Source organism: Rhinolophus ferrumequinum, chromosome X (assembly GCF_004115265.2).
Source record: "Rhinolophus ferrumequinum isolate MPI-CBG mRhiFer1 chromosome X, mRhiFer1_v1.p, whole genome shotgun sequence".
Classification (NCBI taxonomy): domain Eukaryota; kingdom Metazoa; phylum Chordata; class Mammalia; order Chiroptera; family Rhinolophidae; genus Rhinolophus; species Rhinolophus ferrumequinum.
In genome coordinates this window covers 106,634,584-106,647,350 of record NC_046284.1, presented here as the reverse complement: position 1 = coordinate 106,647,350, position 12,767 = coordinate 106,634,584, and the positions used below count along the sequence as shown (strand labels likewise).

General features: G+C 45.9%; 1 protein-coding gene across 1 annotated transcript; it reads right to left on the bottom strand.

Annotated features, from left to right (window-relative positions):
- Nucleotides 1-8,024: 8,024 nt before the first annotated feature.
- Nucleotides 8,025-12,613, bottom strand: LOC117020194 (melanoma-associated antigen B5-like). Its single transcript, XM_033102475.1, has 2 exons — nucleotides 12,542-12,613; nucleotides 8,025-9,221 (listed from the first exon to the last, which is right to left on the bottom strand). The coding sequence occupies exons 1-2, from the start codon at nucleotides 12,611-12,613 to the stop codon at nucleotides 8,025-8,027; spliced, it is 1,269 nt and encodes a 422-aa protein (XP_032958366.1).
- Between the last annotated feature and the right edge of the window lie 154 nt (nucleotides 12,614-12,767).

Here is a 12,767-nt window from a genome sequence, read left to right as displayed (position 1 = left end):
TTTGATCTTTAAAATCTTTCCTTCAACCAGTCCTCTCAATCTGACGTTATTTCCTGCTATAGAATAGTCTCAGCTTCAGAGCACTCTCCTACCTGCCCACACAGAGGTTCTAGTTAAACACTGACCTTGTGTACCCAGGGGTTGTCATGTTTTTTGTTTTACTATTGTTGTTAATATTGTTTTTGTTATTCCTTAATTTTTCCAGGGTCGATTTGGAGTATGGGAAACAGCAGCCTGAGTTTGTCACCTTTCCAGTTATAGGTTAGGCAGTAAGTCTGTGACTACGTTAAGGAGTATTGACCTATGGACAATATTCTCCTTCCTGTCAATAAATATAGTATACTGCTCTCAGACTTCTTTTTCATAAGCCTATCAGTACGTTTTTATAGGTGCTCATGAAGAACTTGTACATTTCTGTTTGGTTTTCTATTAGGTATGTTTTGTGTATTATTGTTGTTTTGAATGGCATATTTTCCGTTACATGTTGTAATTTGTGATCTCGTTTGGCCAGATTCCTGAATTTGCTGTAGTGATCTTTGGTACGTCAGCTTTTCCAAGTTTCCTATATATCTGAATACTTCCTGCAACAAGTTTTAGGTTTTTAATAAGGAGATCATATTGTTACTATCATTATCTCTTTCTTTTCACTATTCTTACTTCTTATCTATTTTGGTGTTTGTATTCTTGTATAATAGTTTTGTACTGGGTATGTATTTTCATCCAATTGTAAACAGTGTTTTTCATACCATATATCTTTGTCATCTTCATGACTCTATTGGGTATGCTTGTATTGTTTCACATTGAGTATGTTCATAGTAGATTTCACAGAATGGAAATTCTCTGCTACTGCTAAAAGTTATTATCTCGAACTGGTGTGAATTTTTGTCAAATGCTTTTTCTTTTTTAACAATTTTTTTTATTTCTCAATTACAGTTGACATGCAATATTATTATATTAGTTTCGTGTGTACAACATAGTGATCACACACTTATGTAGCTTACGAGGCGATCACCCTGATAAATCTCGTACCCATCCGACACCATACATAGTGATCACAATCTTACTTCTTGTCTATATTCCGTATGGTCTTGTCTATATTCTGTATGCCATGACTATTTTGTAACTACGAATTTGTACCTCTTAATCTCATCCATCGTCCCCCATCAAAACGTTCTCTGTATGTATGAGCTTGTTTCTGTTTTGTTTGTTTATTTTGTTTTTTAGATTCCACATGTAAGTGAAATCATATCGTATTTGTCTTTCTCTGACTTATTTCAGTTGGCACAATACCCTGTATGTAGGTCCATCTATGTTGTTGCAGACAGCAAGATTTCATTCTTTTTTTTAGTGGTTCCGTAATGTTCCATTGTATGTAAGATGTACGACTTCTTCTTTATCTGTTGATGGACACTTGGTTTGCTTCCATATCTTCACTCTTGTAAATAACACTGCAGTGAACATACGGATGGATGTCTTTTGGAAATAGTGTTTTAGGGTTCTTTGGATAAATACCCAGAAGTGAAATTAATAGGTCCTTTTTGTCTCTTGTAATAGCCTTTGTTTTAAAGTCTATTTTGTCTAGTATAAGTATGGGTACCCCAGCTTTTTTTCCGTTTGTTTGTTTGTTTGTTTCCATTTTCATGAAGTATCTTTTTCCATCCCTTTACTTTTTGTCAGCATGTGTCTTGCGATCTGAAGTGTGTCTCTTGTAGGCAGCATACGTAAGGGTCTTGTTTTCATGTCCATTCAGCCCCACTATGTGTTTTGATTGGAGCATTTAATCGATTTATATTGAAACTAATTTTTGATAGACATATAGCTACTGCCATTTTATTATTCATATTTTTTTACCTGTTTTTCTTCTTCTTAAAGACGCCTCTGACATTTCTTGTAACAGTGATTTGGTGGTGATAAACTGCTTTTTCTTTTGCTTGTCCGGGAAGCTCTTTATCTATCCTTCGATCTAAATGACAGCCTTGCTGGGTAGAGTAGTCTTGGTTGTGTCCCTGTTTTTCATCACTTTGACTATTTCCTGCTAATTCCTTCTGGCCTGCAAGCTTCTGGTGAGAAATCACCTGACAGTCTCTTGGATGCGAGCTCCCTTGTACTTGACTCTCTGCTTTTCTCTTGCTGCTTTTAAGATTCTCTCTTTTCCTTTAACCTCAGAGACTTTTGCTTTGCCCTTGCACATGGTCGCGTGGTTCCCCCTTTTTGTGCTAATGTAGTGATTTCCAGTTGACAGTGTTTTCTGATGTTAATTAACTGCTATGTTGGAAATACTCTGTATTTATTTAGAATATCTGTCCCTATGTGACTAGGTTGGGCCTAAGTATTGTTTTATTGAGGGATCGCGCCTGGTGTTTGTATGAAGTAGAGGTAGCCTGTTAAAACGGTTGACTAATTCCCTATCGTTTTGTATGATTTAGAAGAGTTTGCATGAATCGATGATTAGTTTTTCTTTTGCTATCTGGTGTTAACAAGTACCCAAACCAGGGTGGTCTTGGAGGTGTAAAATGTTGCCTAGGGTTGGACTGTAGTTTCTGTTGGTATCATGTGGATTGAAGATTTCTGTTTCTCTGTGGATCTATTTAATTATTTACAATTTGCTAAAAATGCTCCATTTTACTTCAATTTTCATATTAAAGATATGATATTTAAATAAAATCTTCTTATTATAGAAATTCTCAAACATACACAACAGTATGGAGAATAGAATAGTGAACCCAATTACCTGACATGCATCATTAACAATCCTCAATTTTTATAAGTAGGATCTTGTGCACATTAAGCTTTAGGTCTTTGTTTGGTTATTGGCAGGCACCAATAACCAAAGAGGTAACAATGTGCACTTAGTTAGGAAATGCGTGTCTACTGTCTCTTTTTGGTGATGTTGGCAGTCATCACTTTTATCCGTAAATACATTAGAGACTGCAGGATGTTAATTCTCTAATTCTAAAATTCCTTTGAGTTTATAACTTGAAATTCTTCTTTAGGTAGAACTTTATCCTTGTCCACTGTTTGTCATCTTGAAATATCGGTAATACTTATTTATAGTGTTCTCTGGCTCTGGATTCTGCTGTGTCTGAAATAAATATGGCTACTCCAGTTTTCTTTCATTTGTGTCAGAATGGTATATCGTTTTGCATCCCTTTACTTTACCTGTATCTTTATTTTAAGGTGGGCTCGTTGCAGGCAATATGTAATATGGTCTTGTTCTTCTTTTTCTAATCTCTGACAATTTCTGTCCTTTAATTAGTGTATTAGGACTACTGACTTTTCAATTAATGATTGGTATAGTTGGATTCATATCTACCATATTAGTTACTGTTTTCTATTTGTCACCCTTGTTCTTCGTTTCTTTTCTGTCTCCCAGTCTTTTGCTACCTTCCCGGGTTTTAATTGAGCATTTTACATTATTCCATTTTCTGTCCTGTTTAGCGTATCAATTGTACTAATTTCTTTACTTACTGCAGTGGATGCCCTAGAGTTTGAAGTTTACACATTTATAACTAATCCAAGTCCACGTTCTAACAGTGCACTACCAAGTCCTGTTCCCTATGATACTCGTATTGCTGTCATTCATTTCACTTATTCATGAGGTATAATTACCGAGTACGTTGCTGCTGTTATTATTGTAAACTGTTTGTTATCTGTTAGATCAAATAAGCAAAAGTAACGTATTTTATCTTCATTTATACCCTCTCTAACACTCTTCCTGTCTTTATGTAGACCTGAGTTGCTGGCCTTTATCATTTTCCTTCTCTCTGAGAAACTTAGTTTAACATTTTTTTCAAAGCGGTTCTAGTAACGAATTACCCCAGTTTTTATTTGTCTGAGAAAATCTTTCATTGTCCTTCACTTCGAAGGATAATTTCACCTGGATGCAGAATTTCAGGTTGGTGCTTTTTTACTTCCAACACTTTAAAGCTTGAATTCAACTCTCTTCTTACGTGCATAGTTTTTGAGGCGATGGCCAATGTAATTCATATCCTTGATTCTGTGTAGGGAAGGTGCCTCCCTCTCTGGCTTTTTTCAAGAAATTCTCTTTTTATTTAGTTTTCTCCAGTTGAATGTGGTATTTCTAGGTATAGGTTTCTTGGTATTTATACTGTTTGGAATTCTCCGAACTCCCCGGATGTGTGGTTTCGTGTTTGTCATTAATTTTGGGAAAACCTCAGTCATTATTACTTTATGCATTTCTTCTGTTTCTTTGTTTCTTTCTCCTCCTTCTAGTGTTGCTACCACTCAAATGTTACACACACCTTTTGTCATTCAAAAGGGGGCCGTTCCCTCTCAAAGAGAGAAGACAATAGTTCTTGGGTATTCTCCTGTCCTTTTTGTTCTTTTTCTTTTTTTTCTTTGCATTTCAGTTGAAAGTTTTATCGACAACTTCTCAAGTTCCCGGTGTTTTTTCCTCAGCCATGTTCAGTCCACTGGTGCGCCCATCAAAGACTTTCTTCATTTCTCTTTTTTATTTCCAGTATTGGTTTTTGATTCTTTCTTAGAGTTGACATCTCTCTACTTACATTCCCTACCTATTCTTGCCTGTTGTTCACTTTTTCCGCTGTAGCCCTTAGCATATTAATCATTGTTATTTTAAGTTACTTGCACGATAATTCTAGGATGTGGGCCATATCTGATCCTGAATCTGATGCCTGATCTGTCTCTGCAAACTGTGTTTCTTGTCTTTTATTTTGCCTTTTAATTTTTTGTTCAAAGTCAGACATAACGTACTGGGTCAAAGGAACGGGGGTAAGTAGGTCTTTTGTGTGAGGTTGTGTTTTTCTGGCCCAGACTCAGGCTGTTACTATCTGATGGAGCTGTAGGTATCAGAAGCTAAATTTCCTGTGGTGTCCTTCTTTTCATCTCCCTTGTTCTTCTTAAATAGGGTCTGAGATGTGCAGGCGTTTCCCTTGTAATCCTTTGTTATTATACAGGAGCGTTGCTGATGTGGTCGTGAGGTGTGGGGTGAGTGGTGATATTGTATGATCGGATGACTAGATGTCAGATGTTTAGTGGACCTGTTCCTCTGGGCTATGATTTCACAAGTGCTTTTCAGTTTTTTCACCCCTTAGGTAAAGGAAGTCGAGAGGCCTATAGTTGGGCATTTCCTCTCCCCCAGATTGTTTAGGCTCTGGTGAAACCCTAGTCAGTTAGGTTCTGATAAATAGTTTGTCTTTAAACGGGCCTTTTTATAAAGAACAGGTTGCTTTAGGCATTTTTCAAAATGGCTACTTTTTCCTTCCCCCTGCTGAAAGTACAAAGGTGAGGACCTCGTAGGGCTCCTGGAGGTGAAACTCACAAAAGTTTACGAGTCCCTGTTAAACTGGACCTGCCTGGAGTTTTTACATCTCAAGCTAGTCTACACTGAGCCTCCAGCAATTTGGCAAATATACTGGTTTTCTTATCCTGTTATTGGCTCTAGCAGTGGTTTCTGCTGTTGGACTTCTGCTCCAAAGAGCTTCGATTCTCTGTATCTCCCACTCAATCTCTTCATTTTGGGGGGCAGCATTGCCTTGTGACCTCAGTTCTCTGATGGAGCTAAGAAGATGGCTCCGTTTTCAGTATGTTCCGCTTATTTCTTGTTGGGAGCATGGGCATGACAGTTGACGCTCATTCCGTGCTGGACTGACAGCTGGAAGTGACCACGAAAAATCCACTTTCCAGCTCACTCAGTGTCTGGGGCAGAATTCCTTTCCTTTTGTCTATAGGAGTTAGTGTTTGTTTCCTGTTTGTTGCTTAGAGGAAAAATTCCTTATCTAAACGATCAAGTATATGGTGAGGGAAGGAGGAGTGACTTTGGGTGGTGAACCCACAACATGATATAGAGATGATGTATTACAGAATACCTGTATACCTGAAACCTATGTACCTTTACTGACGATTGTCACCCCAATAAACTTTGATAAAAAAGAAAAGACAAACAATACACAGAACCTGCAATTTCATGCCACATTGCCCTCTCCATAAGCTATTCAAAACATGGAAGATTTCTCCTTGAAGACAAGCAGGATAGTGAGCGCACGCTTTTGACGTGCAATGTAATGCAATTGCTGGACATCCCAGCACCTTTGTCGCAATCTATTCCTTAGAATCAAGCCACAGGCCCTACCTGCACTTGAGGATAGGAATACACAAAGGTATAATCACCAGTAGGTAAGGATCATGTGTGCCCAGTACAATTCTGTCTACCGCAGCCTGCCCTTTAGGCCCCGTTGTTTCGTGTCCCTACCTTATGCAAAACGTGCCCCCTCCCAAGATCCTTACATACTTGATTCAATTACAGCATCCCCTCAAAATTCCAACCTCGTGGTCTATATCAGGTCAACCTGGAAATGATGATGAGTCTTCAGGGGTGTAGTTGTGAAGTATTCCAACTGGACACATTACATCTTTATGTGTGGATCTATGAAACAAGAGAGACCATTGTGTCCCCCAAAATTCTTGTTGAAGTCATAACCCTCCGTATCTCAGAAAGGCACTGTAGTTGCCAATCAGGTCTTCAAAGGATGGTTAAGTTAAAAAGGGGACATTAGGGTGGGCCATAATGCAGTCTGAGTGGTGTCCTTATAAGAAGAGATGACGACACACAAGGTGACACCAGGGACACACTCACACAATGAGACAGCCACGTGAAGAGGGTAGTTGTCTACAAGCCAAGGAGAGAGGCCTCAGAGGGAACTAACCCTGCCAGTTCTCGACCTTGGACTTCCAGCCTCCAGAACAGTGAGAAAATGAATTTTGGTTGGTTAAGCCACCCAGTCTGGGGTATTTTGTTATGGCAGCCCGAGATAACTACTACACTGCCCCAAGTGGACATTTCTTGCTGGGTTATCTACCATCGCAATGCAATTCACAAGAGCATGTTTTATGGCCTTTGGTTTACCCCATGAGGTGAGGAAGGGATTTCCGCACTATGGTCATGGAGTGTCCACACACACAACACTGGACACTGCAGAGATGAGATAGACAGCCATTTATTAACCATGTGTACTCGCAGGACGGGGAGGACACCGCGTGCCCCACTGTGCCACACGGGGGTTGCACTCGGGAACACAGTGAAGAGACAGTGTCTTTGGGAGGGGGCGTCTTTGGTATCAAGAGGGTGAGCTAACCCCTAGTTCCCATGGCAACGTATAATCAGATTGTCTGCAAAATTCTGCAGGCTGGTAGGGAACAGATGACTGCTGCTTAGGAATGAGCAAGATCTATGCCTTGTCCCCTTATAAAGCTGGTTGTTTGTTAGGGGACCTTATGTGCAAATGAAGACTGTGGAGAGGAACGTGCATTTAGGGGACGTGAGACCCTGCTGGTTTCACCAAATGTCCAGGCCGCCCATATCATTGGGCCTTAATTTTGGACCTTTCCCCACAGTGCAGTTTTCCAGTCATTTTCTCTCAACTCAGACACCTCATCTGAGGATCTGGCCTCTGCTCACCAGTCCCATAGCCTCATACAGTCCACCGTGTAGTTTAGTGTAAAAGTGTATTGTGGGGACTGACTTGTAGCTTCCAAAACTTAAACTGCCTTGCCGCAGGGGTTATATGCTTGAGTGCTTTCACCTGGAACCCCTCCCGTCTCACTCATCCTTTTCCCTTTCCTGTAAGTCATAGAGGGGATGTCAACATCTTCCTCACATGAGTGAAGCTCCAAGCTTCCAAAGTTCTATGGGCAGAGGCTGCGTCTTTATCTCTGCAACCCCAGTACTAGCACAGAGCCTTCCAAAGCGCAGATGCTCAATTATGTTTTGGGAATAGAGGAGAGAGTGAGTGAGAGGTCTGGTCTAACTTGTTAAGATTTACTATCTCCTACATTCTTTGATACGCTAAGCATATCAAGATATAAATCAATTTTACAAAACAAAAGACCGAAAGGAGTCACCAAAACGAAACTTTTATGACGTTTTATTATTTTTTCTATTCCATTTTCCGAAAAGTTTTATTGTGGGATTCTTTCACATTTCCACTGAAGTCCCTCTTGTGATGTAATTTTTTTAAATTTTTATCTTCATGATAAAAAATTCCTCAGACATCACTAGGGGTGAGAGCAGCCAGGGCCGTGATATCATGTCTGGCTGTGGCACCAGTGGCAGCCCTGACCGACTCTGTAGCTCGTGTTCTCTCTTCATCTCTCAAAGCCTCTTCATACCAGGGTGAGAAAGCACTAGGGCCTGTATCACCACCCTTGGCCAAGAATTGTAGGACTTGCATCTTGCTTGTTTCAGCGCGAGCTCTTGGGCCCCACAGAAACTCATAGCGTGCCGGATCGCTGTCAGGTACCTGGCGGTATTCTAGGTACTGTAGCTGCACCAGATCTGTGTTAATAAGCTTCCAGGGCTCCCCGTAGATGCGGTGCTCCCTTCCAGCGTATACTTCCATTATGTTCAGGAATTTCCAAATGTCTTCCTCAGTGGCAGAGTTGCCCTTCATGAAAATCACGCCCAGGATACTCATGAGGAGACCGGTCTTTGGTAACCCGTTGCCAGCATACACCCTCCCATTATTGGGGAGGTTCAGTTTGCTGACGAGGTCATATGCGTGGTTGCTTGAGTCGACTTCCTTCAAATCAACTGCAAAGACGGCCTCAATATGATCAGAGGCTGTTTTGATGAGGTCAGCAAATTGGTCTGGGTTAATTTCGCCCACAATCTTCAGCATGTCTTCCTTCAGAATGGGCTCTTGCATTTCATACTTGCACAGGAGAAATTGCTCCAACAAATCCAACTTCGTGGTTAGAAGATCACTGCATGAGGTCTCGGGAGATGGGACCTCAGAAGACCACGAATGTTCCTTATCTTGACTTTTATCACCTTTGTCAGATCTTGTGTCTAAAGCACCTGAAGAGGTAATGGTGGTAGACGAGGGTCTCCAAGACCCCTGGTAAGTGCTACTTGTCTCAGTAGCTGATGGCCTTTGAGGATCACCATCCAAAACAGAAGAGCAGGAGGGGGACTCGTCTCCCACAGCTGCAGCTTCCTGAACTCTCTTGTGACTCTTGGAGTCAGCACGGGTTTGGTTGTGTTTCTTACGGGCACGGGCCTTACCCTTCCGTCGCCGAGGCATGTTGACACAGGTCAGGCACAGCAGGCCCCGGTGTGGGCAGAGCAGGAGATGCCAGTACCTGGAGGAGGGAGAACGAGACGGTGTGGCACCTTTGCGGGGAGATACCACCTTGGCCTTAACCAAGGGCACCTCTTTAAGGGTCTGAGGGCCGTCAGCGCTCTGGGAACCCACAGGGTTCCTCTCTGATCAGCCTGTCTGCTGAAAACCCTGTAGAGAAGCTTAGAGCGTACCTAGGACAGAGCCACACAGCCCTTTCTAGATGTTACTGGGGCGACAGCAGGGCCTGTCAAGGGGAACCCCTTTGTCCTGGGTTTGGGAAGTGCTCTCAGTTCACATTCAGGATGATTATGTGAATGATTGGCAAGAAGCCCCTCCCCCACGCCCCGCTGTGGTTCTCAAGTTGCCACTTAAATCCTCCATGCCACAAGAGTGAAGAGAGATGGTGCTTCTGGTAGAGAGTGCACCCAAAACTGACGTCTCTCTGGGCCCTCTCTGTCCTACACTTTTTGGAGTCATCAGTTCTCATTGAGAATGCTCACCTGGTCCCAGGTAGGGATTGAGAGGCGTCCTTCCTGCTGACTGTTGGCTTTACCTTCACCACAGGTTCAGGGTGGTGGGTGGTCCCTCAGGCTTCACTCAGTTTCCTTCCCTGGCACAGCTAGAGCCAGGGTCTCCTCTCTCTGCTTCAGGCCTATCTCATACTAACGTCAGCACCTACCCAAGAGCCAACAGGAAGAATAGAGTTTCGCCTCCTCTGGCTGCATTTGCCTGGCTTCTCCCAAATGAAGGATGCACGAACGAGTTGAGGTCCCACCCGGTCTCACTCAAATCCTGTTTGAACGCCTGGGTGTATCTAAGATTCTTCCCTCTGCTGAACTGTGCCTGCACCTCTCAGACAAAAGCCTTCACTCACTGTGATTCCCCGAGGGGAAATTAAGGGGCGCTTCTCCCTGACAAATGCCTGGGCCTCCTTGAATGACAGTAGGTAGGGATACTGAGGTGTTCTCTCTCTGTGTTTGGGGTGAGTGGTCCGCGCAGTGATAGTGCTCTGTACCCTGACTCTCCACTGACCAGGAAATCCTCCCTGTGCTGACCTGCTGCCAGCACCGCAGCCCCAGGCCCCCACCCCCATGATGTACTGACACAAAGTGAGAAAGCACCTGGGGACCCTCCAGGGACCCCTCGCTGGGACCCTCCCATGCAATGTCGGGTGGTGATCTGCGTCGCCCCAATTCCTGGGTCTGGGGTCCCTTCACTCCTCCCTTCAGGCCTGACATTCATTCTTTGGGGCCTGCGATTTCTCCCTTAGCTGAGCTGAGCCAGAGTCCACCAGTCCCGGACCGAAGCCTTTATTCCCTGAGACCTCGGGGGGTACGTGAAGGACTTTGGGACTACCTGCCATTTTGAGGCCTCCCGGGAATGGGGGTGGGGGGGGGGCAGGGCAGGGCACTGGGTGGCTGCCTGTTTTCAGGGGGGAAGAGGGTTGGAGTTGTCGGGCAGGTCCCCGCACTGTACCTTAGGACACCTCGCACCCTCACACTAAGACAAGATGAGGGCCTCCTCCTGCTCACCCTATGCCCGCAGCTCTGGGATAAGGCCTCACTCTTAGACAGGGCCTCTCTCTGGGCATCCTGTCTCAGTGGCAGTTGGGCAGGGCCTCTTCATTTGCGTGGGTCTGGGCAGGGTGGGGCGGGGGTGTGGAAGGGGGAGGCCCGCAGGACTGGCGCTCAGGGGCCTTTTCTGGACTCTGAGCAGGTCCTGGGGCTTCTCCTGCTGCTCACCCGAGTCAGCTGGCCTCGGCCCGAGGCTCTCACGGCGCTCAGAACCCCCAGTAGGAAATATTTAGGGACCCGAGCCAAGCGGCCTTGCGTGGGGCCGCCCAAGACTGGCCGTAATGGGTGACACCCCCTGCCCCTCCCCGCCACCCCTCCTCCCCCCGCAGTCCTGTCAGGATCTTCCCTTGACTCCCTGTGGGTGTGGGTCCACCACTCCTGTGCTGACCTGAGGACAACCCCTCACGTCAAAGACCGCTTCTCCCTGAGACGCTGATTCGTGTCATTTTCGGCTTGTAATACCAGCCTGGTTTTAAGGAAGACTCCATTTGCAGTTTTCCCCAAGGGCACTGCTCGAAATGCCCACAGGGCTCCTGTTCTAATCGGCCTGTCCCCTTCAGGCTGCATCCTGTGTGCTCTGACTCTAGCATACTGACGGGACAGCAGGGGCTGGCCGTCTTTTCGTTTGAGAAGTCTCTCGTTTCATGTTCACGGGCATCATTCAATTGGTGCAGTTCATGGAACCCATGAGAAGAAAGTGAAGGGGATCCTCAGGGTGTCACCCCTGTCTAGGTCCCCAGTGGGGAGTTTTCTGTCCCGGTCACTTTGGGGTCCTCAGTCCTCAATAAGGGCCCTTACTTTGGCTCCACATAGGGCCTGGTATGGCCACCCCTTTAGTCGAATGGTGGCTCCACTTTCAAACTAAGGATTTCACCTGCCACAGACCTGATGTAAATAAGTGTTGGGGGAGCTTCAGCGGGAGAGCCGGGTAAAACCAGGGATGTGGCCAGATTCTTTGTCATCCCTACAATTTAGTGATGGTGCCTCAGTGGTTGCTTCCACCCCTGTTCTGGCCTAGATTTCCTCCCCAGCCCTCAGGCCTACCCCTCCGACTAAGGCCAGCACCACCCTGAGAGCCCTAGGAGGAAGTGAGGGTCTCCGCCTCTGGCCATACCTGTCTGGGACTCCTGAGGCCAGGTAAGGAAGAGAATTCTGTCGTGTTTCCCCTGCTGTGAGGTGTGTGGTTCCCTTCGTCCTCACAGTCTTCAGGTCGGCCTCTGGAAAGTCTAGAGATCCTCCCCCTGCGGGCCTTAGGCCACACCCCTTAGAGAAAGTCTCTCACCCCTTTGTGACACCACGGGAGGAAGTGAGTATGTCACATCCTGTCAACAGTGCCCAGGTATCCCGGGGCAGCCAGCAGTGCCAGGGCTCTCTGTGGTCCTGTCAGTTCTGAGCGTGGAGGGTTCCCTACATCCTGACTCAGGGTCCTCCCCTCCGCTCCCGGCAGGGCCGGGGAAGTCTTCCTTGGCTTCCCTGAGGACCCTCTCCTGAGACCAAGGCCCTCCATTCTGCCCCCCTTCTCTCCGAGTCAGTCTGACAGCCGTGCCCAAGGCATCCCAGGGTTGATGCCTGGGGCAGTCTCTGTGCCACCTCACTGCCCTGGGGTCTGTGGTACCCTGTTGTCCCTCCGGGCTCTGCCCTTGAATGTTAGCAGGGCTGGAATGCGTCCGTCCGTGTGGTGTCCTGGGTCTCAGAGCCACAGACCACGGTGCTCCCTTCCTGGGGTGCCAGAGCGGGAAGGTCAGGGAGTGCCGCATGAGGCCATCCTCCCTGCGCCCTTCCTGGGGTGACAGCAGGATTCAGGCTCCTTGGGGCCTCTCCGTTCAGGGTAGGAGTGTGCCCCCAATGCTCACTCGGGACCCTTACCTGACTAACAGTGGGCCCCGGGACTGCTCCTTCTTGCAACTTAAGGTCACCCACATAGAACCCAGCTCGCATGTCCCCGACAACCCTGCAAGTAAGGGAGGGGATGCTCAGCCCGACAGCCCTGTCCGGGCCTTGTGGGTCTGAGAGCAGACGGAAGCCAGTCTCTCTCCAGTGACCAAGTGGTGTGTCTCACCAGCCCTCATTCATCAGAGTCTTCCTCTGGACT